Here is a 27,663-nt window from a genome sequence, read left to right on the forward strand (position 1 = left end):
GGGGCTGAAGGTTTCTGAGGCCCCTGTTCTAGTGTCCAGCTCTGGAATGTCACGGGTTCTTTGAGGGAAGGATGAAGGAGCACTTGATACCAGGAGCTGACTTTCAGGGTTCCTGACTGAGGGCCCCTTCCTATCATCTCCTCTCCTTTCACCTGGACATCTCACTCCGAAACGTGGCCTCATCACTGTCACCTCACTTCCTGTCACTCTGTAGTCTGGTCCCCTTCTTCTCCTCTGGAGTGGCCCAAGGAAATCCTAAAAACAGCTTATTATCCACATCACTAATTGGAACAGAACACACAGCCCACCACCCAGAACATTTCTGATCAGCTTCACAGAGTGAGAAGAAACTTCTGCACCTTGTTTTCTTGTGGCTTCAGGACTTTCTAATTGGGCATAGACTGCTCGTCTTGTAGGAAAAAGAAGGGGACAGGCTGGTAACTGGTGAGTTTTCAGAGAGAGTGAAGCCATCTGATGTCCCTAGTAGCAGGGAGGGTGGGAGACAGAGCGCTGGGCTCCCTGAGTGCAGTGGCCGAGCACACACAGCTGTCATCTGAATTGCCATTTGATGCTGCCTCTAGAGATTGCGTCTAAGCCAAAGGATTCTTCAGGAAGAAAGCTGGAATGATGGTATTCCTGATGCTGGGGAATTAACAAAACCCAAAAAACACTCTACACGAGTATTGAACATAAAGGCACTTTATAAAGTAGTTCAAAGGTCTATCATCTTCCACCGTGGACATCTGCAAATACTTGTTGGCTGAGTTTTATCCTTATGACATGTAGAACATCCATCAAGACTTAGAAAGACGCCACGAGATGGGTGCTCAAAAGAGCCTGTGGAAAATTCCAATAGAGAGTTCTCAAGATCCAGTCCAGGGGTCAGCAGGAGATCTTTGTTTCGTGGTCTCTCACGTCACAGTCCCTACTTCATAACCTGCTTCCGTCTTTCACAAACAGGAAATGACCCTGAAAGACGGCTCAGTAGTTGGAGGTTAAACACAGCAAGTCCCCAACCCTGACAGGAGGGGACACGGGAGAGTCAACATAACACCCACAGGAAACAGAGCGTTGCTCTTCTTTTGATTTCTTTTTTCCACCATGGAGAGCATTTCTGCATTCTAAAAAGTTATGCTGGAAGGCGAGCTGATCAGTTTATACTGTCTGGTTTTTCAGCCAAATTTTTTTCCTTTCTTAATGAAAACCACTTCCATCTGATTACAGAAAACCACGCATGGTTCATGTAGAGCAGAGTGCCTATAGATGAAAACACCTGAAAGCAAGGTAACTGATCGTTAATGGGCATGCACGGGGAGAGGGCAAGGCATGGGCCATCCACACTGGGCCGTCCACCCACATGGCCCTTGGGTGACAGACCCGAAGTGTGGGGACTGCCACTGCTTCCCATCACTCATGCAGACATCCTTTCTGGCTGAGCCAGATGTGGCCCCAGTATGCTTTTGGCACAGAGCTCCAGGTGACCTAACGATCCACTGGACATGGCATGTGAGGCCAACTATCTGCCACCTCACATCATCATGCTGGTGCCACCCAACTGGCAGCAGGGGCCCTCAGAGGCCCCTCAAATGATACTCACAGGCAAGTATCAACTGCTCTCCATGGGAAACTTCCTTCCTCCACACCAGTGAGACCAGAGTCTACCAGCTGTGATCCCCGCAGCCTCAGCGAGGAGAATGTGAGCATGTGAGTTTGTTGGCCCTGGTTAAGGTCTCGATGCTGCCTGGACATTCTCACACCCCTCTCAGAATCATACTCTAGGAGTCTTATTTTCACAGGCACAGGCAAGGGAGTCAGGCTCAAAGGAAGTGAAGGATAGGGACAGAGAGGAGGGATTTTGAGAAAGGAGGGGGCTTACTGAGAAAGCTGCTGGGAAGATCGAGTCAGCCACTTTTGGCACTGGGAAGAAAGCCATGGAAATGTAGGAAATGGTCACTCTGTGGCCTGTCGAGCCCCTGATGTGCTATGTTCACGTGGGCACTATCTATTCCTAAAGGCTTGTCTGCCCCCAAGTCCAATATCTGAGCCTGGTTCTGTGACCTTGGGCATAGGGTCAAGAGTTTCCAGCCCAGGCAAAACACTTAGGGAGGCTACGCTTCCATGACTCTTGAAAATGCCCATAAATACCAGCCGTCTCCGTGCCTGCTCTCTCCCTGCCCCACACAGAGGTGAACCCTTCACCCTCACTGACCAGAGGTGATGAGTAAGCTGACTTATTTAATAACAAATTTAAGAGAACTCATCCGGGAACTCTGAAGGACCCTGGCTGAAAGGAGCAGTCACACAGGAGTGAGCAGCCCCCCGAAAAACACCTCTCCCCGTCAGGTGGGAACAGTTTACTGTCTGAGCTTGAGAGACCCCATGAGAAACCTTGGGAGAGGCACCTCAGAAGTCCCCACGGGAACAGGAAATAGGATTAGTTTCCAAGTGAGGGTAAGACATGGCACCTGGGAACACTGACAGTCAGGGACATGAAGGGACATCCTTATGCTTTCAGAAACCCCTCTCCCTAAATGGCTGCCATTATTGCCCACCACAGTTAAGATCCAGAAACCTCTAGATTTCTGCAGAAACTTCCAGCTACCCTCAGTCAGCTCCCACCAATCCCAGGGGTCCCTTCGGTGCAGACACTGTGCTGCCAGCAAAGGAGCGGGGAGAAGCTCAGCTTTTGAGGCAGGTCCCCATCAGGAACCACAGAGGGCGAGAGGCAGGCCAGATGCTTCCAAAGGCCAGGGGTGTGTGGGAGAAGGTCTTGAGATGACACCCACACCCTGGACTGGCCATCCCTGAGACCACAGGAAGGGCATGTGATGGTTGGGCGGGGTCTAGGTTTAAATCCTGAGTAATCATGACTCCTCCTCCCCTGTGCACTGACACAATTGATATTGTGAATAGAAAGGCGAGACTTCACAGTGAACCAGGCTCGTATTTCACCTTGGTGATTTCAGCCCAGCGCCCCTGCCTGCTGAGAACATCGTGATGCTTGATTCTGGCACTCCTGACTGTGCCTGGAGAAACATGGTCATGTTTCTCCAACTCAACTAACAAACGGGGGGACACGATCAATGGTGGACTGGATAAAGGGACGCTGGTGTAGTCATGAATGGAATACTCCACAGCAACGAGAATAAACACTCTACATCCCCACCCAACAGTGGGGCTGAGCCTCACACACCTACAGTGGAGAGAAAGAAGCCAGACATAAAAGAACACACACTGTATAATTCCATTCACATGAAGTTCACAAGCAGGCCTAACTGAACTAGGCAGCTAGAAATCAGGACCGTGGTCATCCTTGGTGTGGGTGCACAGTGATGGTGGCACGACAAGAAGGGGATTTCTGGAAGCTGTTCACGATGTTCTATTTCTTAATCTGGGTGCTTGTTACACAGAGGGGTTTGCTTTATGGAAATTCACCAAGCACTTGCATCTTGCTCACTTCTCTGGATGTATGTTGCATTTCGATAAAAAGTAAAAGAGAAGTCAAAACACGGTGCAGCCCAGTGGTTTTCAGCTAGAGATCTGTCCAGTGGGCAGGAGCATTAATCCACCCCATCTGGGTTGTTCCCTCAAGTGCTGACCCACTAGCCCCATTCCATCTACATTTCATTACCATTGTCTGTAATAACTTTATGGAAATTGTTGTCAAAGGCCTTGCTGATGTCTATTCAGAGAGAAAGGTTCTGGGGATGGGATGGGGGGACGTATAGGCTCTCTAGGTGAGGGGGAGATGAAACAGAGTCATTTGAAGGATAACAGAGGAGGTGGATTACCAGCCTTTCTAGGGAAGGAAGAGCATCCTAGGGGCTGCCTGGCTGTGCTACTGTTTAGAAACCAGCCATCTTGGGAAATGAACCAATATGGGAGACATTCCCACACTGTGGGACATTTGGGGGGGTGCAGGGACCATTAGGTGGCCATGTTGATGGACCTGGGGAGTGGGCGAGGAGCATGTGGCTTCCCCAGGGCCAGGGCCAGGGCCAGGCCCACAGGGACCAGCAGACAAGACTTTGAGGAACTTTCCCCCAGAGCCCAACAATGCCCACCCTTTGGGTTTTCTCTCAGCCTCTGCTCTGTCCTTTCCAAAATGGGGGGACGGCACAGCTTTGGCTCCTGGAGCTGACATCCCGTGATCTGTCGGTACATTTGACTTCAGGATTTCCATAATTCATAGGCTGACCTCTAGACATCTGAGAAGTGCTATTTTTGAAACTTTTTCTTATTTTTTAAACAATACCCGTGGCTAGAAATACATTTGATATGGTGAGTTGTCATACTGGTGCAAGCCACCCATGAGCAGGTCTGGAAAAAAAGTTATATGAAACAATACATTCTCTTACTCCTGTCATTCTGACCCATTCCCTTAAAAAAGGAATCCGTATTATGACCTCACCCACCAATGGGTCTGGCCCCGCAGTTGGAGAACATTCCTTTTAGAGCTCAGAGACCGGTACCCAATGTGCCCCCCAGTGGCACACAGTTGGCGCCCCATTTTTTCTGCTGATGGGGAGAATAAAGTTCAAACCCCTGTTCCACCCAGTGCTCCCTGTGAGGCCTCGGGAGGAAGCTGTTTAATATCTGTGCAGTCCTCGAGGGAAATGGACAGGAATTACCATCTCATTTCATAGATGAGCAGCCGGGGCTCAGAGAGCACAAGGGACCTGCACAGGGAATTGGTGGAGACGTAACCTCCAGCCCCTCCTCCTCCCACAGGTTCTCAGAGCTGTGGGGCAGGAGACACCATCATGAAGAGCTGAGGGCCTGATCACAGCAGCAAACACCCACAGCTGGGGGTCTGGACTCACTGGGCCCAGAAGGACCTCCCCACAGCCCCAGACCCAGAACCAGGACCTGGCAGTGTGACCAGGGAACCAGGCAAGGAAAGGGTTACTGAGGATCTGATCAACTAACATGGTCTGTGGAATGATTTTCAGACAAGAAGAAACTATGTGGTCTGTTTTGCAGAAATTGATGTCCCCATTTTGCATATGTTGCTATCTTGCAGAAACTCACAGGTTTGCAGCAAGACCCCTGCAAAATGTTCCAGCTTCAAGAATCCTAAAATTAGCTTAAACTCATTAGCATCTTAAATTTTCCTCCTCTGGGAGAGTCCAAGCAGCCATTTTCAGACCATGCAATGTATGTAATAGCACATTTACCTGCTACATGTGTGCCCTCTATGAAGACGGTTGTTACAGAGTTGTTACAAATAAACCTTTTATCCTCTGCTCTCTAGTGTATAAAGTCTCCACTGGCACTGAGCATGGGGAGACACTGCTTGGGGAGCAATCCCTAGGATTCTCCATTCCTTGTGCAAGCAATAAACCTTTTCTTCACCTAGTTCTGTCTTGGTTGTACTTTTTTGGCTCTGCCCCCACCAAGAGATGAACCATTGAGTTTGGTTACAATTAGACACTGGCCACTTGATTTTCCATCCCAGGCCTCAGTGATCCCTGTGCTTTGATGGAAGACCACTCAGGGAGAGCCAGGAGATCCAAGTGGCCAGACTCACTGCTCCAAACTGGTGCTGAGTGTGGGTGACAGAGCACCTGGCCTGGACACCAGCCCCACCAATTCCTGGTGATCTGGAGCAGGTTATCCATGCTCTTGGTGCCCCGGTTTTCCATCTGTGAAATGGGGATGATAACAGCGCCTACATCCCAGGGCTGTTGTGAGGGTTCAATACGATTGATTGTTCACGGAGAGCTCAGGCAGTGCCGGGCACTCAGCGCTCATGTCTCCTCACACATCCGCCCCCACAAAGCCCACCCAGACACGGACCCCTGGGCCAGCTCAGGCCTGGGGAATGCAGTACTGACCAGATAACGAAGGGAGTCTTGGGCACTTCCCTTGCCTTCTCCAGGGCTTTGTTTCTTCAGAAATGAGGCGAAGGCTTATTTCATTCAAAAGTTATTGAACTAAAAGAGGGGAGAGCTCGGGCAGCCTTCCTCTCAGACCCTCTGTCAGTGGGCAGTGGGAGCTGTGAACAAGGGCAGGTTGACTGGGAGACTCACCGTAGCAAAGGCATTTTCAAGGTAATGTTCCTGCATGAAGCCACTGTGCATGGAGATGGCAGCCAAACCTTCCAGGACAGCAGCACTGAGGTAAAAAACAGTGGCGATACAGTGGTAGGTTGCCTCCTGCAGGGTCAGAAAGGGCCATGAGAGAGATGGGGCGCCCAGACATGGAGATGTGGGGCAGCTGTGGTCCCAGCAGGGCCCATCCACCCCACCTGTCCCCGCCCAGGATGGCTCAGGTGCCTGGTCATGTTCTGCTACTTTCTTTGACTCCCCCACCCCATCCACCATCACCATATCCTCCAACCCCCTCCTCACAGAGGTCATTTATCCAGCTGCTTTTATTTCACTGGTTTGAGGGCAGAGTAAGGACTTCACTGGAGAAGGGACGCTGCTTTCCCTTGAGGGGGGATCAAGTGAGGGGGGCGGCTTGGGATTAAATAGGTAGAAATTGGTCTGCACCTGAGGAGTGTCATCCATGGTCACAGTCCTGGTTCAGATGTGGCCTCAGTGACCAGTGCAGGTGAGAGAGGCCCAGGACATTTCCATTGTTGTTTTGTGGTTGTTCATTTTTTGTGGGGGAGGTAGGAGGCTCGAGGTATGTTTACAAGAAAAAAGTACTAGAATGGGGTTTTGAGTAGCTGTAATTTGGAGGTGATTTCACAAGTCTAAGTAGGAGACATTCTGAAAGTGAGAGGCCTGGCCAAATGGCCCCCACTCCCTTCCAGGGGACATGAGGGGCAGAGGTCCATGTGTAAGTTTCACCCTCTTCATGGGCCTCAAGGCAGAATTTATGCAGAATAGAGACCACAGGCCTTCTCTCTCCCCCACCAAGCCCCTCTCTGGTGACCCGGCTTTAGAAGGCTGTGACTGGGAGCTGGGCAGTAAGCAGGGCCTCACACGGGCAGCCAAGGCCAGTCCCCAGGACCCTGCTTCCCCGAGATGGAACCCAGCCCTCCTGGACGACAGGAGGTGCCAACAGGCCCTGGCAGGTGCAGGCAGGATGGGAGCGGGGTTGAGCTGCTGGTCACCCATGAAAAGGCCGTCCTGCAGGAGGCGGCAGAGCAGCCCCAACGGGATCAGACAGCGACAGCCACCCTCTGCCCTCACCTCCTCCTGACCTTGCTGCAGGAGCCCTGGGCTGCTGTGCACACTCGGAGCTGAAGGCCTGGCCAGCCCAGCCTTGGAACGCGGGTGGGAGACGTCTACAGGGCAGCCTCACCCAGCGCTGGAAAAGCCAGCCTCCCAGGGCAGAGGGTCCAATACTACCCACCCCCTCAAACATCCAGGGCTGAGACTCACCAGGGCGATCCAGGAAGTCTCCTCATAGTGGCCACCAATCGTGTACGACAAGAACAGGACAGTGGTGCTTATGAAACAGAACACAGACACGAACATCACCCAGCCCTGGGTCAGAGGGAAGGGCACCAGCGACGAGGCGATGAGGATCCACACCAGGCCCCCAAAGACCTGCAGAGGGAGGGAGGGCAGGGGTGAGCATTGGACCAAGAAAGCCCACGCCCAGGAAGGACCAGACCCAGAGGTCACGCTGCAGCATGAGGGGCAGAAAACAGGAAGGAGGCAGAGAACAGCGGTGGGCATTTTCCTCACCACAAATAACTCTTTCATCCCCCCAAGGCTCTAGCCTGGATCTCCAGTCTCAGTCTTTCCCAATCTTCTGCTTGCTTGCCTTTACTCACTTTTTAATACAATTTTAATTTTCTACATAAGAGGCACTTAGATCACATTTATATGCCAGGCACTGTCCTAAGCACTTTACAAATATTAACTCAGTCCTCACACAACCCTACGAGCAAGGTACTGACCCATTTGTCAGATGGGGAAACTGAGGCCTGTGGAAGTTAAGTAATTCATCATCCCAAGAAAGGACTTAGGCCATCCAACATTATCATTAGGAGGGTTGATTCTGAGATTATATCTTTCCTAGTATTTTTTGTATAAAAATATCCTTTCTTTTATGAAATGGTAGTGACCAGAAGATTCTTTTGGTCTTTGTTGGCAAAATAAATTACCCAAACTATGTCACTAGCATGTTCTTATTAAAGAATTGACGCCTTAAATCCCCAAGTCCAGGAAGTGCTCTGAGTGCTGGAGTTGGGGCTGGAGAGAGGGCCCAGGTCAGCCCGGTCTCCTCGGGTGGCCGAGGATGGGCATGAGAGAAGCACACCCCATCATTACCCAGAAGACACCCCAGTTGATGCTCACAGGGTCAGTGAGCCCCAATCAAAGGAGAGTGTAGGGACAGACGTGGGGTCATAACACCCCTCAGTGCCACAGTCCCGCTCCCCCTGTGGACAAGAACACCCCAAGCTGGGATTCTCTGCACTTCTCTCCCCTTCTCCTTGTCCCTCTTCATCCCAGTGACATCAGCTCAGCCTCATCCACTGTCCCCACCCGGGTAAGGACTGTGCTGGGAGTGGGCTGGGACATGGGTGGAGACGGCTTTGCAGTCAGAGGTTCCAAGGTACTGTGACCCTGGGCACCATGCTCCTGAGCATCTGGACAGGCTGCCCCCCCCAGTCCTACATGCCCCGTGGTGTGAACTCAAATGGTACCTTGTCCTTGTCTCCTGTACCTGCTGCCCACCTGCTGGGTGAGAGGTACCACTGTCCTCACAGGTGTTCTCCGAGCCTCTTAGCTGAGAAGCATCAGGAGAGAATCACATCTGGGTAGAAAAGTCAGTGCAATGAAGAATCTGGAGTTATCAAACCAAGTTGGGTCTCATGAATCTGATCTGGGCATCTCTGACCAGAAGACTTCCTCTACTGATGAATCTGAGATTGCCTGAAGGAAGGCACCTGACAGAGCCAGTGGGACACGCTTTACAACTTATAGTAACTGGAACAAAATCAATTAAATACAAATCCTCAGACTGCCATAGAATAAGATGTGTCGAACTATCCATAGTTGACTTTATGATCAAACAGATTACTTGGCCTTTTCTATAACGGGCACTGACAAAGGGACATGAGCGTGCTGATGGCTGAGATGGACTTGGATTTATTAGGCACGAGAGTGTGGCATGGAGAAGAGGGAGGATCGGGCATGCCCATCTTGAGAGCAGACTCAAGTGCCTGGGTCACATTTCTCATAATTGCCCTTTGCCTGGTCAACTGGTGAGCATCAAAAGAGGACCAATCTAAGTTAGGTCCGCCATTCATATGCTCTCAGGGAGCCCTGTATTCTCCTTTGCAGCATTCAGCACAAGACAGGTGTATCAGGTTAGTTACAAAATGGCACTGCCCCTGACCAGGTGAGGGAGGGGGTGAGGGTCCCCTTGCTCATGGCTGACTCTGGGGTGTGGGACACAGGGAAGGCCTGTCCAGAGTGTGCCAGTGTCCGAGTTAGTTGGCCCTCAGGGTCTCCTGTAAGAGGGCTGTGCTTAAGCAAGTGACTGATGGACCAAATCCCAAAGGAACAGCTGGCCTTGCACGTGGAGGGGAGAGCCCACCGTTATGGAATCCCACCTGGGACCCAGCAGGTCAGAGCTACATGTATGTGGTCAATGGACATGGCATTGAGGGACACCGAATGCCACATCAGGAAAATGGTTCTGTCACTGTCTTCAGTTTTTCAGGTGGAGCCAGGTGCCTGGACTCCACTAGAACAGGAGCTCCAAGAATGGGCAGGCAAAGGTGATCTGGAGAAGGGCAGTGTTTTTACTTTTAAGGTAATGATAGAAGTATTTTGGAAAAAATTAACTGTAGAATACATAGGAGGTAAATGAATGCACGGGTGGTCCCTGGAAATGCTAAAATCTGAGAAGGCGGCTCTCAGAGCCTGGTCTGCAGACTCAGCTCACTGCACCTCCTTCAGCTCGATTCCTCCCGTGTGGCTCGGTCAGGAATCAAAGAGGGAAAAGTGAGGGAAAGTCAGAGCACACTCACCACACTGAGTGTTGCCACAGAGTCCTGAGTGTGCACTAGCGAGCGTGGCCCCAGCTCTGGGCTGAGCTTCCAGCACCCAGTGCAGAGGGAAGCTTCCAGGTCAATCCCGACTCTCCACTTGCTGTGGGCGTGTGCTCTCACAGTGTGATGAAGACTATGTCCCAGCTCCCTAGGAATTCTCGCTCTCTCTCTCACACATACACACACACGCGCGCACACACACACACACATACACACTCTTATGCAGCTTCCCGGGGTCTATGGAAGAATCTCTGTCCACAGGAACAAAGCCCCCCTGTGCCCCATCCCAGCCCTGCCCCCTGGTACCTCAGGACCCTGTCGCCCATCTGGATGGACCACCTTGCAAAGGTCCTTTTAAAAATCACACTGACTTTTTTCTTTGTATGGTTTATCTATAGCACTAAGTTTCATGGTAAGATGGTTGGGAGAAATTCTCTCTCTTTTAGACAGCTTTAATGAGAGATAATTCACATACTACACAGCTCACCCATTTAAAGTGACAATTCAATGGTTTTAGGATATTCACATATATTTGCAACCATCATCCCCAGAGCCAATTTAGGACATTTTCATCACCTCAGAAGAAACCCTGTGCCCTTTAGCTATGGCTCCCCTCCCCTCCCATCCCTAAGGGACCACTGATCTACTTCCTGTCTCTATAGATCCCCCTATGCTCAACTTTCACACAAGTTGAATCATATAATAAAAGTGGCACTTCATTTAGCATAATGTCTTTCAAGGTGAGAAATTTGCTCAAGGGGATTTTTACAAAATATCTCTACCCTCACAGCACACCCCACTGGCCATTCTGACCCACCATTTGGGGACACTGAGTGAATACGTCTCATCTCTCTGGAGCCTCCAACTGGAAAGAGCTGAGGAACCTCTGGTGCCCAGGGACATTCTCATAGGAAACATGCCACCAGGCCCCGTCTGTCCCGGAAACGTATTTTAAGAAACACATCATGTGAAGGGAATGTCCTCAGCACAGATGAAATGATTAAACCTGGAGGGTTTGCTCCCAGGAGATGGGCAGTGGGCCTGCCCTCTCCCCCTCACAGCCCTGCCCAGCAGGTGCCCCGGGGAGAAATGCAGGGCGACCTGCACAGGGGCCCATCTGGGAGGGGGGCTGAGGTGGGTGCAGAACAACCCTGAGAGAGGACGGGGGGAGAAGGAAAAAGACGAGGCTGAGAATAGAGAGTCTGTTCCCCGCTAGACGTCTGTGACAGTGCCCTCGACACAGACCCCGCTGCTGTGAGAATTCCAGTGCAGATGCGTGTTGGAAGGGGTAACGGCTGTGACGGCTGTGCACGTGTGCAGGCTCCACTCCTCCCGGCACATGCCAGCCCCCGCAGCACCTGCACCACGCAGCGTCTGCACGGGCTGGGGGCGCACGTGAGCCCTTGAGAGGGGCTCTCCACCGAATGTGCTGGAGGAGGCTGAGCACGTGACTCGGCCTCTTGGGCCTCGGCTCCCTCATCTGTAAATGGCAATTTGCAGCTGTCTCCCCACATCGCGGGCTGGTGCAAACTGGCTGAAACTACGCATGTGAGTGTGAAGCTTCTGGCACTGTGCCCAGCACCACCCAGCAACTGGGGTTAGACACTGCCCACCCAGGAGCTGACAGCCCGGTGGAGACAGATGCAGAGGCAGCTACTTACAGTGCTGGATGATGCCCAGCCCCGAGTGGGCAAAGCATCCTGGACTGGGGCATGGGCCCCTCGAGTCTTGAAGGGAGAGGTGGCCGTAGCTGGTTGACCTGGCCAAAGGGTCAGGAAGGAGCTCTCCGGGGGAGGAGAAGAGTACACGCCGAGTCCAGAGGAGCTGAAGCACAGTGAGGGCTCAGAAGGCCGGGGAGCCGCGCACGAGGTGGGGGACAAGGAGTGGCAGGAGATGGGGCTCGAGGGAGGGAGAGCTGGAGACAGCACTGGCCGTGGGGCCGGTGTGAAGGCCTCCGAGGCCCCGCTCAGGGGAAAGCCGGGACTCAGCGTGAATCGTGGACACAGCCCGTGCCTGCCGCGCTCCCCCACTCAGTGTGCAGAGAGCAGCAGAGCGCGGGCGCTGCGCCCACCCCCGGGAGAGAAGGCCTCCTGGGCAGGGAGCAGTCCACCCGTCCTGGCATCAGGACGCCACTGGACAGATATTGTCAAGAGCAAAGGGGTAGGTGAGGGTCAAGCATTTCCCTTTGTACAGAAAACTCTAAGCGGCTCCCAGCTTCCAGGTGACAGACGCTCAGAGGCGACCATCTTGACAACATCAGGCACACAGTGGAGGCACTGCCTCAGTTTCCCTTCATCTCTGTCCACAGTACAGGCTGTACTTCCCTCCACCCCCTGCCTGCCCCTGGGTCACCATCCTCCACACCAGAGAGGGGGCGGCTGGCTAGGGGGGTCTCAGACAAAGGTCTCTAAGTCGGTGGCCTGAGAGTCACCTGGGTTGATCCCTCTCTCTGGGCCCCAGGTCCCCAAACTGGGAAATGGGGGTGGGGCCTGGGCTAACGCTCTGTGGCTCTCAGGCCTCAGTCTACACTAGGATCACCTGAGACACCTGGAAAAACACCAGTGCCCAGGTCTCGGGCCCAGGGTCTGACTAGACTGGAGAGAAGCAGAGTCACAGGACAAGGGACAGACAGCCCGGGCTCTTTGCCAAAGGCCTGGCAATGTGTTTCAATAACATGAGCCTGTGGATGATGTTCTGGTAACTCCCGTCAGACAGCAGAATAAACGCCTGCTGTCTCCATGCCCTGCTCGGCTCTCCAGCGACACGGCCCAGATGCCTCTCCAGGTCCTGCCTGGGTTATGGATGCAAAGTTCCCTCTCCCCTCCTCTCCTGTCCTCTCCTCTCCTGTCCTGTCCTGTCCTGTCCTCTCCTCTCCTCTCCTTAAGCTTCAATCCCTGTCTTACCTTGAACGTGAGATTCACTCGACCTTGGGTGTCCTCTAGACGCCAGGTCACAGCCTCAGCGTCTGTGAACGGGGTAGAGCTGGGAATCTGAGTTCCCACCCACCCTTATGTTTCAGGACAGCAAACCACCCATCTTTAATTCAGTCCAGTTTGGGATGCTGAGCAGAGTTGATGTTCTCTAAGAACCAAGGATAATGTACAAAACGAGACAAAAAATTTCCTAAGACTTGAGAGTTTACATCCATGGTCTACCCGATCAAATGATTTTTGTGACAAAAGTTTCCTCAGGAGATAGTCTTGGGGGGAGGTCTCGTGTAAACTCAGAGAAGGTTCTCTCTTTATTCTTTTGGAATTAATCTACAGGATGGAGGTGAGCGTGGTTAAGGGTGTAGACTTTAGAGCCAGAATTACCGAGTTTGAATCAGCTCTTACTTACTAGCTGGGTGTCCTGTTGTCCCTGGACAAGTTACTTAACCTCTCTGTTCCCTATCTGAATCATACTGATAACAACAGTGCCCACCTCATGGGGTTGGGCCTGAGTGCCTGGCACATGGTGGGCACTCTAAGTGCTTGCTGTCACAACTGTCATGTGAGGAGGCAAAGCCTCACCTGTAACCACGTGAAAATCTCAGGAGGTCTAGGATCTCCACATGCACAAGTCTCCCCTCCAAACTTTGGTGGGACCCAGGATTTAAAAATAACTTCAAAAGCATCAAAAAGAGAAAAACCTATGATCTCCCAGAAACCAAAGTTGAAGAAAATGTGTGTGCCTCTGCAGAAGGAAACACACAGAACATAAAAAAGTGAGAAAGTCTTCCTACAAACAATGAGCCTCGGTCACAAAAGGGGGAGAGGAATCCTCTGGCATGTTCTTGAGATTGGCACGGCGTGCCCACTGCTTGTGCGGGCCTGAAGGAGCTCCACATCCACAATCGTCCAGTGTTTTTCCCGTAGGACTTGGAAAACAGAGGCCAGTGCAGAGGAATGGCTCAGATTCTTTGGATTTTTCTGGGGCTCCATTTTACTGTGTCAGGGTCTCCACAAACAGACCCTCTTCCAGTAACAAGTCAAGACGTGACCCACAGAGGACTTCCCACACACACATCTGGTAGTGAGGCCCCTCAGAGCGCAGCGTCAGATTCCCAACAGCTCCGAGGGCGTGGTGTGCGGCCTGAAGGCGCATGTGACGGGAGTTTGAGCCTTGAACTCTCGAGAAGTAAAGGACACTGGCCACAGACACCGGTTGTGCCCCCAACACTCAGCCGTCCTGCCGCTTAGGTCAGGTGGACAAAATCATCTCTCCAGGGAGGAAAAGAAAAGATGGCCACACTGGATGAGACTCGTCCCTGCTGCCGTGAGCTCGGAGCCCTCTGGTGCTCTCCCAAGGCCACCAGGACTGCAGCCCCAGTTCTGCTGCTGGAAGTGTTTACACCCGCTGACCTCTTCCAGCAGTCAGGGGTCACTGCCATGCCAGGAGGGCGTGTGCTGTGGGGACTGACCAGCATAGCGACTGTGTGCTCAGGGAGGGGCTCAGCAGTCCAGCTCTAAGGGTGTGTGTGTGTGTGTGTGTGTGTGTGTGTACGCGCGCGCGCGTGTGTGTGTGTGCACGCGCGTGCGCAGACGCAGGTTAAGGATGAGCATCTACAGAGAAGGGAAACACCATCAAGGTGAAGTCAAGGAAACATAAGCACCAGGGGGCAGGAGGATGCATGGAGAGGGAGGTCAGAGGAGAAAGACCAAGACCCCAACACACTGAAGCCTCCCGGAGACCCCAGAGAATGGGGCTGAGAGGGAGGCGGGGGACTGAGAGGCAGGGGTAGCAGGAGGCAAGCACAGAGGGGCTTCTGCCAGCTCCTCTAGTTCCTGTGTGAGCCCCACCCCCTTGTAGGGAGGACTCAGCTCCCAGCAAGTCAGAGGAGAGGCTTCCCTCACCTGCTCACTCACTCACCCACTCATTCATTCATTCATTCATTCACGCATCTAACAGACACTGAGAGTGACCAAGACCACAGCCAGCACTGAGGCAGGAACATCCAGGGACACAGACTTTATCCAAAGACACACACTAATAAATGGAGCCCCTCTCTCCCTTCCTGTCTCTCTCTTCCCGTCCTGCCACCAGGCCCCCCTGGAGCAGCTCTGGGTCCACCAAGGGCAGAGTCAGGTCCTGGTGAAAGTGTCAGGGCCCAGCGAGGGTGAACACCAGCTCACACCTCTGCCCAGGACAGGGAGCCTGGAAATCTGCACAGGATCCCCCACTCTGACCCCATGGGGAGGTGTCTGGGGGGAGTCGGAAGATTCCTGTGTGGGGACCCCCACCCCTTCTCCCAATTATTGGGAGTCTGAGCTCTGAGGCTGCTCCCAAGGTGAACACTGGGGGTGGTGCTGAGGCCACCTGACTCAGTTTACCAGTGCCTGTTGCTCTGCCCTCCTGGCCCCTCATCAGCAGGCTCCTTCCTTTCAGAGGACCTATCCTGTCATCATCCCTCCTAAGGCCAGCTTAGATAGTGTCCTTTCACCTACACTGAAGGCAAGACCAGGATTCAGGGGGCCTGGAGTCTGTTTGTAAAGAGGGGATGATGAGTTGGGATTCACAGAGAGAGGAGGGAGTTCAGGTCTGTAGCTGATATTACCAGGGCGAGTGTGGACTGGGAAAGGCCCTGTTCAGGCCTGCACCCCCACTTCCCTGAAGTCCAGGGCGATCTTCTCTCCACAGTACCCACTACACCTCTGCCCCCCAGCACTGGCCGTGAGCATGATGAACGATCTCTGACCAGTATCGCCTTCCCGCACGAGGTAGAAGATGGTCACCAGCTCCTGAGTGGAGGAAAGCTCCTCCAGATCCACAAAGCTGGGAGCTCTCACACAGGCTTGTCTTGGCCTGGATGGAAATTTTTCCTACCACGCCTGTACCCCCTGGCTTTACCCAGCAGGATAAACAGAAACAGCGATGTTCCCTGAAAAGTACGGATAAGCCACCTCTAAGAGACAAAATCTGTGGAAATGTAGACCAGATTGGAGTGGCTTCAGTGAGAGAAAAGCAAAAGGTATTGATGGGAGTCACCAAATAGGTCAGTAGTGTAGTCAGTCAACAAAACAGGCGTGCGCCTGCCAACAGTGAGAAGAAACCCCCATCAATGCCCCAGCGCTTCTCTGAGGGTTCCGGGGGTCTCCCTGGGGAATTGGTGGTGACTGTCAGTTTCACCCTCTGTCTACCCTTGGGGTCAAGGACTCTGCTGTGATTCACAAACATCAGCCAGCTGGGAGATGAGACCCAGCCCCTGTCCTAACACTGCCCGCTGAGAACACATGAGTCAGAGGGCACAGTCTGTGCGGGGACATGGGCGGACTCAGGGTCCAGGCGGGAGACAGACCACAAGCAGGGGCCTGCAGGACCCTGGAAGCAGGGTGGGCTTCCAAGTGGAGGTATTGGGTAAGGTGGGCCTGAAGGACATGCCATGCCACCTGCAACAAAGGAGCGCCACTAATGGAGACCAGCGAGGACTGTGGGGCTGGTTCTGGAAAGAGTCCTAAGACATAGAAGCTGGGTGCTTCCCTCCTGCCGGGCCCCTCAGTCCAACCGCCCCTGGCTTATCACCAAGCAGCTGCAGGGCAGGGTGGGGGCTGGGGGAGGTGGGGCACAACTTTGTACAGAGGCTCTCCTCTCCCTGCTCCAGTGCCCGCCCAGACGGTGATGCGCTGACACGGATGACAAATCAGTTTCCAAAGGTTCAATCCCGGGCCCTCTGGTGACTGGTTCGTTCGCCTTCGGGCAGATGCAGCACTTTGCTCTGCACTCAGGATTCACAGAGCTTTCCCCACCCGTCCTGGCACCAGGCAGGCAGGGCGGTGCAGGAGAGGCTCAGGAAGTCCCCAGCTCGAAGGCAGAAGGCAGGACATAACTGCCATGGCCCCATCTTCCCTTTGGCCACCCCATCGGGCTGACCAGGGGTAGCTCCGAGCAGAGGAGCCACTGGGAAAGCCCTACAGAGAGTGCTGTCTGTGCAGTACTGCGGGACCCCAGGGACAAGTCACGTTTCCCCTCCACAGCCACACCCACCCCAAATCTCACTCTCCCCTGCGTGGTGCACCCTGCCCGGGAAGGTCGTCTAAGGTCAGAGGTGGTGCGGGATCGCCTCACAGCCCCTCCTGCAGTTGCCCCCTTATAGCACGGATTGGCCAGTGGATCTCGGGGCAGGTGTTTGACTTATTAGTAAATTAATGATAATTGCACATAATAGCTATTGAGCAGGAGCTGTGTGCACGTTGTTTGAAGAACTCTGTGGACATTACATTCACTCACCCCTCAGAGCAAGCCTTAAGGTGGGTGCTATTACAGCCCCATTTCATTGATGCAGAAACTGAGGCACAGTGGCCTGCTCACATTCCACAGCTGCTGAGGGCCAGCTCTGACAAGCTGCTCATGGAGCCAGGTCAGCACGTCCCTGCATGTGGCAGGTACCCAAGGAGACCCACAGGCCATTCACCATGAAATCTCCCCAGTATAGGGTCGGCTTTGGAAATGGCCATGAGAATCGTAACTTGGAGGGAGAGGAGACTAGCCCCTTAGCCGTCATCCTGCTCCCAGCCGCCCTGGGTCTAGAGGAGAAGAGATCACAGAGGAGGAGGCGATGGGAGGCAGGTTCCCCTCCCCAGCCCTCCACTGGCTCAACAGGCTCTGTTCCTTCAGAGGAAAGAACAGCAGGGTTTGTGTTTAAGACCAAAACACAAGCAAAGATCAGAACCCTGAAGGACATGGCTCCCTCTTCAGCAGACACAGGGCTGTGGTCCTCATCCCCGGGACCATCAACACGACCCTTGTCACCCCCACCCCAACCCCTACTAACAGGGTAGGGATGTGGGCTTCACCTTCTGTCCTTCCTCCTTCCCTCTTTTCCTGGAGTGACACCCCACCCAAAGCCTGCACCCTGGGCCCTCTAAGGGCCTCCTTCAAAGTGGGACCCAGGAGTTTCAGGGTTCCTCCCCCTCCGCCTCCTCTTCCTGCCTCCTCCCGTCACAGCCCAACTGCCTTCTAACAGGAGTGGGGCTCTGGTGTGGCATTTCAGGTCAGCTGAGACTGGCTGAGTGGCCCTGGGCCTTCCTCCTCCCTCTGCCTGTGCCTATCAGTGTGTGATGGCTGCTGACAAGGCTTTTCTTTTAGTTCCTACACAGTTCTCAGGCCCTAGGGCCTTGGTGCATTGAAGTGAATCAACACAGGGTTGTTTTCCCCCAGTGTGGGCAGAACACTAGCTATTACTGAGCTGGGACTGGTAGAGAGCCTGGAGCAGAGAATCAAGGCCAGTAGGTCACTCTAGGAAGTCATTATGCTGCTGGTGCCCAGCAGGTGCCAACCAGGAACCAAACCTTCCACCAGAATCTAGAAGGCAAGTCAGGGTCCCCTGATGCAGAGAATCCAGAGACCTGCTCCGTGCTCCCGGGAACAGTCTGAAACCTGTGAGGAGTCGGCCTGCACTTCCCCATGGCGTTAGTGCTTCAGGGACGAGGGGGCCCCTCACCCACTGTCCTCATCCATCAGCACTGAGGAGAACCCCTGCTGGGCTATCCCACCAGCCCTGCCCTTGGCGGCCTTTGGTCCAAAACACTATTTCCAGGGCCTGATACTTGAGAGGCCAGGAGGGAGCCCCAGATGGGCTGTGTCACAGGTGGAAGCCAGGGCTCAGCTCTGAACCCATCAGGAGTCAGCCCCCAGCCCCCATCTTGTCTAGACTGGCTGGCCCCATCCCACCTCACGGCAGGCCCCAGGGGGCTCAGTCCCTACCCCAGCCCTTCCCTCAGAGAAGGTGCCTGAGCCCAGAGCAAAGCCAAGCCCTTCCTGAGGCTGCAGAAGCGGCCTCGGCCAGCAGCCCAGTGTGCTCTCCTCTCTCTGTGGGTCTGCAGGTGCCAACAGTCAGCCTTTGTCCCTGGCCCCACCTGAGCATGAGCTCTCCCCTGCCATGACATCTGGGGTCCTCCTGCTCTCTCCTGGAAGCACGGGGACAGAGACGGGCCTCGGGCCTTGTACCACCCCCCACATTACGCCACCTGTAGCAGGTCAAAGAGTAACTTATGGAAAGCTTAAGAGCAATCTTTGTGCTGACATATGCATGACCCCCCAGAGCTGAGCACCATCATCACACTTAGCAGCTTCCAGAGAACAGCTCAGTCACTGACTGCTGATCAGAGCAGGCCTCTGCTTCTGGAAAAACCAGAAAAGTCACTTCTCAACTCCAAGAACAAACCCCTGAGAGACCTCTACCTGTAATTTCCCCTCCCTTTAGAGAGGGGGAAAGGAGAAAACCGGGCAGTAGCCTTAGCCCCTTCTAAACAGCGACAGAGAGGGGCCCCCAACACAAGAAGATGACACAGGGCCAGGGGTCAGTGGGCACAGCCAGGGAAGGCCAGCCTCAGCCGCTGTTCTGCCCCGGCCAGCAGGGCAGCCCCCACTCTCTGGTGAGTGTAGGAGGGGTCTCAGGCTGGAGCAGCACAGAGTGGGCGCCTGCCCTGAACCAAGGAGAACCTCAGGGCACCTGGCTCCCTGCCCCAGCCTCTCCCTGAGACCTGCCCCACTATACTGTCCCCCCTTAAAAATGTCGAGGGGGTGGGCTGGCCTACCCATGACCACTCCAAACCTCACTGAATCAATGGAGGCTGTGCACTGCTTATCAAATACAGATTCCTGGGCCCGCCCTGGACATAGTGACTCAGAACCTCCAGGGTGTGTATTTGATAAGCAGCCCAGGGGAGTGTGAGCTCCCCAGTGGCTCTGAGCTGTCCCTTCACTCCCTGGGGGGAGAGAAGGGAACCAGGCCTTGCCCAGGGCTCCCAGGTGGGCGGGGCACCTGTTCATGGTCCTTCTGCTGTGGGCAGAAGTTCATCCCGGGTGTCTGGGCGAGTGCAGAGACCTGGACATGATCTGCTGTCACTGCAAGAAGCACCACCCTGGAGACTGAGGGGCAAGCTGCCCCCGCTCTGAGCCTCAGTTTCCTCCCAGCGCTGGAAAGTCAGGTCTCGGACTCCACATCTCTCATCTCCCAGGAGTCCTCACGGGGCCTTCTCAATGGAGCAGAATGTGGACCTCCCACCAGAAAGCTGCTCCATCATCCTGCCCGCCCACCCCACTGCCCAATCCTGGCTCTGGGGCCCCTGTTCCCAGACAGGTGAACATCTAGGGCAGGTCCCAGGACTTGTTTGGTCACCTCAAATAATAAAAAGTCCCCAGGCACTTTGGGTCACAGACACAGGCTCATTTTAGTAATTACTATGTCCAGTTCACTGTAAGAACGGAAACTGCAAACCGACTCCAAGTGGTTCCCCCACTCAACCCCCACCCTATAAAGGCCACCCTACAAGCTTTACCTCCCACAGGTGACCCTAGTCCTCTGAGTCCCCAAGCCCCTGAACGGCGCATGCAATGAGGGGACGCCCGCCCCTGGAGAGGCGAGTGGCACTCCTAGCAGGCTCTTCCCAAAGAAATGTTCTGAGTTCCCAGCCGTTCTTTCTGTGGCTCCACTCCTTTGATAGTCTGGGGAGGAGGGAGCTGGGTTAATGATTTCATAGCCCCTTTTCAGGCATTTCCTTCCCAAATTCTGCAAGGGGGGGGGTATCTCCTGGCGCTTTGTGAGAGAAATTTCTTCTTGGGGCCCTGGACAGAGCTGAGACACAAAGCACCCTATGTTAACATCCTGTTCTGTGAATGGTGGCCGGAGTGTCATGACACCCCTGGCTTAGAGGGAGGAGGAGGAAGAAGAAACAGAGACTGTGGTGCCAAAAGGAAGGTTCCCCTTGGGTGGGCACAGGGGAACAGGCCAGAAGCACAGCCCTGGGTACACCAGTTGGGGAGGGGAAACACTGGACAATCCACCAGGGTCTGTATGGGGGTGTACCTGTGACCCCACTGCCTGCAACAACAGCATGGCCTGTGGGGTTTTGGGGGTGCTCAGAGAGGCAGGGTCACACCCCTTGGTTGGGCTGCCTTCCACTTCCTGTGGGGACCCTGCAGCTTTCAGGGGTCAGGAGGTCTGGGGTAGGGGTGCTGGGCCAGGGTAAGGTGACCATGCCCCACCCTCGGCCATCACCCTTCCCTGCTTCTGTGGGCAGTGTTCCTGCCTTGGGAGGGGAGGGTACCTCACCCTGTGGGCCCTGGAGGCCAAAGGTTTGACACCTGCCCCTCCCAGGCAAATGGGAGGTCAGGCATGGAAATAGGAACTCGGAGTAAGCAACTCACTGGACGACAGATTTAAAAACTAATCAACCATTTCACACCCATTGGACTAGCAGAAAATTACAAAAGTCTGACGCTACCAAGTGTGGCAAGGATGAGGAACAAATAGGACTTTCATCCACTGCTGGCAAGAGTCGGGAAGGTCCGGATTTAGCCTGAAGCTTATACAATTTGGGGACCTTCTTTATAAAAGAATAAAAAACGAGTCTGAGTCTTGGAAGGGGCCTGAGCAAGTGGGGGTCCTGAGCTTAATTAAGCTTCATGAGCTTCCCAGTGACTCCGCTCCTGGGCTGTGTAAATTGGAATAACCCTTTTGGACAGCAGTGTGGTAGCATCTGGGAAAATGGAGATATGCATTCCCCATGACCCAGCAGGTCAAATCCTCTGTGTGTTCCCTCAAGAAATTCCCAACATGTAACTACAGAGGCAAATACAAGAATGTTCTTTGGCAATGCTGTCTGCAATAGCAAAAAGCCACCAATTGGAAAGAGCCAAAATGTCCCTCAACAGAAGATTGGATAAACAGTGTCAACCTATATAAAGCTCAAAAGAACGTTGCATGAAAAGCATGTTGCAGAAGAATACATACAGGATGATACTATTTCCATAAAGTGTGAAGACACATAACACAGTGCCCTGTGTAGTTCACAGGCAGTCAGGTGTGCAGGGAAGGTCTGAACCCTGCTTGGGAGTCAGGAACTCACTAACCCAGGGGCGTCCTGAGGATGGAGGGAGGAGAGTAAGACAGCGGAGAATCCAGGGGCTTAGATGCACCTGAAAAGCTTTATTTCCTTGATACTAAAAGTGAATAAGGCAAAATATTAAGATTTGACAAAGCTGAGTGATAATTAGGTGGGTACCTATTAAAGTACTATATTTACTTTCCTATAATATTTGAAACATTTCTTAATTTTTATTTTTTTAAAAATTGAAGAGAAGTTCACATAACATAAAACTAACCATGCTAAATTGACCAGTTCAATGGTATTTAATACATTCACAATGTTGTGCAACCACCACCTCTATCTAATTCCAAATCATTTTCATCACCCCAAAAGGAAACCCCGTACCCATTAAGCAGTTGCTCCCTGTTTCCCCCTCCTCTCAGCCCCTGGCTAACCACCAGTTTGTGTTCAGTCTCTACGGATTTACCTATTCTGGATGTTTTATATAAATAGAACCATAAAATATTGGACCTTTATGTGTGGTTTCTTTTACTCAGCACAGTGTTTTCAACTTTGTGGTCTGTCTCCATACTTCATCCCTTTCTACGGCTGAATAATACTCCACTGTGTGAATATATCACAATTTGTTTGTCCATTCTTCCGTTAATGGGACACTTTGGCTGTTCCACCTGTTGGTTATCGTGAACAGTGCTGCTATGAACACGCGTGTACACATACCTATTCAGGTCCCTGCCTTCAATTCTTTTGGTTATAAACCCAGGTGTGGAATTGCTGGGTCATAAAGTAATTATTTTTGAGAAACCACCAAACTGTTTTCAACAGCAGAGAACCATTTTACATTCCCACCAGCATGTATGAGGGCTCCAATTTCTCCACACCCTGGCCCGCACGTGCTATTTTCCAGTTTGGGGATAATAATCATCCTAGTTTCATGTGAAATGGTACCTCATAGTGGTTTTGATTTCATTTTCCTAACGACTAATAATGTTGAACATCTTTTCATGTGCTTACTGGCCATTGGTAGATCTTCTTTGGAGAAATGTCTGTTCAAGTCTTCGCCCATTTTCTAACTGGCTTGTTTATCTTTCTGTTGTGTTGTAATAGTCCATAATTTAAAAAAACTCTCCCAGGGTGGCCAGCGCCTCCTCGGGCCCTTCAAGTCTCTGCTCTTGCACACACCAAAGCACATCCAGCTTCCTATGTAAAATCCATGTAGGGGAAATCTTAAAGGACTGGTGTCTGCTTTCTTTCCTTTGTCCCAGGAACCCTGGAACCCATCCCCAGTCTAGACAGGAAGAAAGTTTTGGGAGGTAACAACTTAGGCACCCAGAGCCTCTCAGGCTTTGGGAGAGGAGGGGCTGAGGAGGAGAAAACACAACTTCTAAGACAGCTGAGAGGGAAGTGGTCTGGGCAAGGCAGAATTATTTTTTCTAGAAGCCTCTACTATTACAGGTCACAAAAGTACCCTGGAGAATTAAGTTTCCACTACTCCATGGCTCTGAGATCTCCTGTATCCCTGCTCTCTCCTTTCACTTGGTAAGTTAGCGGATCTTTCCATCCCCTCCCCCACAGATCGCCCTGCCTGCCTGGGCTGTTCCTACCCCCAGGGGCACTCCTTCCCCTAGGCTGGGATGCCAAGAGGAGTCAGCAGACACTGGGAGGCTGTCCCCTCTGTGAAGCCAGGCCCCCCACACCTGCTGCCACCTGAGCCAGCTCTTGTGAAGGCAGGATAAGGAGGTGCACCTGAGTCTTTTGCACGAAGCCCTGCTAACACCCTCTCTCGTGATTCTTGTCACAATGCTCCCCGAACAGCTACAAAGGCAGAGGAAGCCCCTCATTAGGGCAACTGAAGAGACACTAGGAAGACTTCTTGTTGCTTCAAAATCTCTCTGCCCCATCACACCTCACCATCAGCCATCATCTCTTTTGGTCATGAAACTCTGCCTTTGTAAATACAGCGGCCTCTGAAGGAACACCCACTACTTACTCCCGGGTCATGGGCACTGTGTGCTCATCTTCAGAAATCAGCCTTGGACAAGCACAGGCCAAGTGCTGAATAGACGCACCCAGAGGAGCCATTTGGGGACAGAATGTTCCATTGGGTGCAAGACCCTCTGGGCCACTCTGGGCCTGGGTGTCCCTATCCAGAAATGGTGGTAGTGGTGTCCAGGGTTTCTTCTAGATGTCACTCCTTTATTCTGGCTAGCCCCAGGACTTGAAGTCACTCTGGACACACGCAGGTGTGAGCTCAACTCAGCTCTCACAAATGCAGTGATATGGTGCCACCAGGCAGCCTCGATCCCCTTAGCCCTTTCCCCAAACCCTCCATGGATGACAGAACCTGCTCCTTTGCTGTTCACACCCTCTGCCTCCATCAGGCAAGAAGAAGCTGGGGTACATTTTTAAACAGTCAGCTTTGGACAAACTCTTTTCCAACCAACTCTTCTGCGGGGGGCGGGGGTGTGTGCAAGGAAAGGAGTCTCCCTGGCTCCAAGGCTCCGAACCCACAGAATACACACCGCACGCCCTCTCCCACATAAGGGCCTGTGGCCCCTGGGGAGTTTAGGCTGAGGGTGGTGTGAAGCCTCACCACACCGTGAGCACTTTACCGGGAGCCCAGGGTAGGAAGCGCTTTCCCGCTGCCACCTGCACTGCTGTGTGGCTCCAGCCTGAGGAGGGACCAATGTCAGGTACGGAGGCCTTTCCACTGCTCAGGTCAGCCAAGGCAGAGGACAGCTCTCACCAGCCCCCTCCCTCCCCTCACTCCACACACAGGGCGGAATGACTTTGGCGGGACAAAGGAGGCCTGTTTTGTTATTGCCAGATCAAAGCTGTCGCTAATACGTTCTCTGGCCAGATACTTCCAAAGGCCAGAAAAGAATAATCCGAATGCAGCTCCTCCTACGACACCAACCCAATCTCCAAACCTCTACTAGGTTTCTTTTGCTGATTTTTGTAAACGAAATCCTAACCCTGGACAGAGCCGGGCGCCTCTACAAGGAGGTCGCTCTCCAATAAGGGCTTCCTCTGCGCGGCCCGTGTGAAGCGGGTCGAGAGCGCAGCTTTGGAACCAGCGCAACGGATGGACCGTGACCCGCTTCTAACATCTGACTCGCGCTGCGAATTCGGTTTTTCCACCGAAGTCCTGGAGACTGTTTCTCCCACTGTCATCGGTCTAGAAGGGGCCAAACGGCTAGGGTGTAGGGAGACTTTCCTCACCCTGGCCCCGCTATCCCGATGCTTCTGCGACTCGTGCAACTTAGGATCCGGTCCAGTCGGCTGTGCGGAGCCCCCGCGGTGGCGCGCGACCCGGCCCATCCCGCCCCCTCCCCGGCTCCGGCGCGCCAGCCACTCACAAACTCGAAGATGAAGAGCAAGTCGGGGAAGGAGGACAACATTCCAACGTAAATGGACAGGGTGCTGCCACCCGACGCCTCTGGGGGGGCCATGCCGGCGTGCTAGCTTTGGCCTCGGGACAGGACGCAGACGGCTCCGGTTCCGCGCTGACCCCTCTGCTTGCTGCGGGAGCCCAGCGGCCCCGGCGCCCGCCTCCGCGCAAGGGTTGAGCAGAGACGCCCGGGGCCCAGGAGGGAGGAGCCTGGGCCGCCGCCCTCCTCACCCTCTACAAGCCAGCCGTGCGCGCCCCAAGGGATCCGGCTGGCGTGCCGCCTTGAAGCACTCAGAGAGCGCGCAGCGGGCTTGTCGAGATGGGGGCGGGGGCCTGACTCTAGTATCCCAGGTCTGGGTGCCATCTCCACTTCGCCGCCTTTGCACTCTTCACAGGTGATCACCATCCCTTAAGAATGATATGGATCAATAACTAGGCTCCCAAAACTCCCCACCGTGGCAATCCTCGGGTCACCATTGCTTTAACTGTTCTTAAGTTGGGTCGTCTTCATCTTTTCATTGGGTCTAGATGCAGGTTGGGGTCTGAGAGGCTGCACTGAGAACAGCTCTGGACACCCGACCCTTTCTCCTCGCGCGTTGGTAGCCACGCACCGTGGTCCACGCCACTCGGTGCTGGAGTTTCCAGTCTGTCTGGTTGAGGGTAGGGGTTTGCTCTCAGCCCTGCCAGTCGGGGAGGAGGGGTGGTGGTGGTGGCGCTGGGGCAGATCTGCATGGAAGCCCAGGGACAGGAAGGGCCTCCTAGAGCAGATCTATGCCCTTCTCTCAGAGGGCACCGCCCTGCGCCTCTGCAGTGCGATGACTCCTCCCCGCGTCCTGTGACGACCTGTTGCTGCTGGGTTTTGTTTTCTGGACCACGATTTCCTTATTCTTTTTTGACTTTATTTTTGAACAAGTGTCACTCCAGTACATTGCATGTTTATTTTAATTTAGATACTATTACTGAGTTTTCTCCTACAAATCCCAAAGCCAAAAATCTGCCCGCAGTCCAGAGCATGTCCCCAGCTCAGACTCCCCAGCACTTTTGTGGCTTCACCCACAGCCACAGCAGGGCACAGCCCCCCTCTCCCCAGTGGAGCCCTCACCCTTTCCCCTCTACACAGCTCTTTTCCCTTCCCAGTCCCTATGGAGAGAAGTAAATTCCTGGACACATTTTCCAAAAACAAACCCCAAAACAAAACCCATGCCCATGAGCTGTCCGTTCTGACCATGTATGGAGAGGGACCAGGCATTTGAAAAAAGAAAATCCCACTGTGCCTCTGTGAGCCTCCTTGGGACTGCTGGCCTTGGTGGCCTGAGAGCCAGGGTGTCATTGGCTAGAGCCCCTTGGCCCCACCAGGTCCCCAGGGCAGAACCTCTCTGCCTGGATGAGCCTTCCTGGGCACAATGGGCTGTGAGATTGTCAGGGGCCCTCCCCCCAGCTCCTCACCACACAGGGCATCTTACACTGTGTCAGCGGAGCCTGCTGGTCCTGGGAGGACAGTTTTTTCCTCCCGAAGAGACTCTGGTAGGGATGAGCCACAAGCCATCCTCAGGCAAATCCAACCAAAGCTGTTTGACAATTCTCAGTCAGAATTCGCTAATTAAAACACACAAATGTCTTCCTAACTCTTAATAATCTCTTCTCCTGCCCTTGAAGTTTTTTGTATGTGTTTTGGTTGGGTTTTCTGCTATTTCAAACCTTTGTTGCTAAATTCCTCAGGCTTGGGCTTGAGACTCTGGGGAGAAGCCACAGCCCCCCGGTGTAGCCCAGTGAAGCTGATCGGCTCCAACCCTCCTTTGAGAAGGCCTAAGAGGCCACAAAGGATTTAGGAAAGTCCCTTTCTCTGTGACCCCTCAATCTCACCTGTCATCCTTTGCTTGATGTTCCTCGTTCTGACCACACTCCACCCTCTGCAGGGCAGCCCCACCCCAACCCACCCACCTGTCTCCTTCCTGCCATATCACGTCCTCAGTGCCTAACCAAGACCCCAGCCCACGCACGGTGCTCAGTACATATCATCCACTGCCAGGATGGACCCAGCCTTGTCTGTGCTTGACCGCCTGAGGAGGAAGTGGAATGACTCTGTGTGAATGGAGAGTATTGTCAGTAGAGATGGGTCTGTCCTCATGTCACAGAGCTTCCCCAGGGTGCTTTGGGCCACGAGCTGATGATTTGGGTGGTTCATATTTATAGGGAGACCAGGACCACACTGTGGCTTCCAGCAGGACATGAAAAAACAACCTCAGCCAATAGTAACTCATTGCAGTGTCCTCAGTCTTCCTAGCAGCATAGTGAGTGTGACTGTAGGGGTCAGTCTGGGGAGGATCTGAGGCTTCTGTCAACATAATACCATGGTCTAGGATGGGTTTCTGCAAAGGAGGAACTAGAAAGTGACGATTGCTGTGCCAGCCTGAGGGTGGAAGAGGTCATCTCCAGCTTGTGTGTATGGTGGTGGTGAGGGAATTGGGGGTGGGAGAAGGGATTAGGGGAGAGGAACGTGT

General features: G+C 53.4%; 1 protein-coding gene across 1 annotated transcript; it reads right to left on the reverse strand.

Moving 5' to 3' along the window:
* Positions 1-681: 681 nt before the first annotated feature.
* LOC147912058 (myelin and lymphocyte protein-like) lies at positions 682-25,335 on the reverse strand. The gene is made up of 4 exons (XM_087426144.1): positions 25,131-25,335; positions 7,338-7,505; positions 6,033-6,158; positions 682-1,273 (listed from the first exon to the last, which is right to left on the reverse strand). The coding sequence occupies exons 1-4, from the start codon at positions 25,221-25,223 to the stop codon at positions 1,151-1,153; spliced, it is 510 nt and encodes a 169-aa protein (XP_087282270.1). The 5' UTR covers positions 25,224-25,335; the 3' UTR covers positions 682-1,150.
* Positions 25,336-27,663: the final 2,328 nt, after the last annotated feature.

This window comes from Ceratotherium simum, chromosome 40 (genome assembly GCF_057802395.1).
Source record: "Ceratotherium simum simum isolate JZ-2026a chromosome 40, ASM5780239v1, whole genome shotgun sequence".
Taxonomy (NCBI): domain Eukaryota; kingdom Metazoa; phylum Chordata; class Mammalia; order Perissodactyla; family Rhinocerotidae; genus Ceratotherium; species Ceratotherium simum.

Bases quoted from the DNA above. Each gene is read 5' to 3' on its own strand.
- LOC147912058 (XM_087426144.1), bottom strand. From the start codon at position 25,223: ATGGCCCCCCCAGAGGCGTCGGGTGGCAGCACCCTGTCCATTTACGTT. The intron at 7,506-25,130 runs GTGAGTGGCTGG...CTCCCTCTGCAG, and splicing joins TGCTCTTCATCTTCGAGTTT to GTCTTTGGGGGCCTGGTGTG. The intron at 1,274-6,032 runs GTGAGTCTCCCA...CCTTGCTTTCAG, and splicing joins TTGAAAATGCCTTTGCTACG to GTGTTTTCATCTATAGGCAC.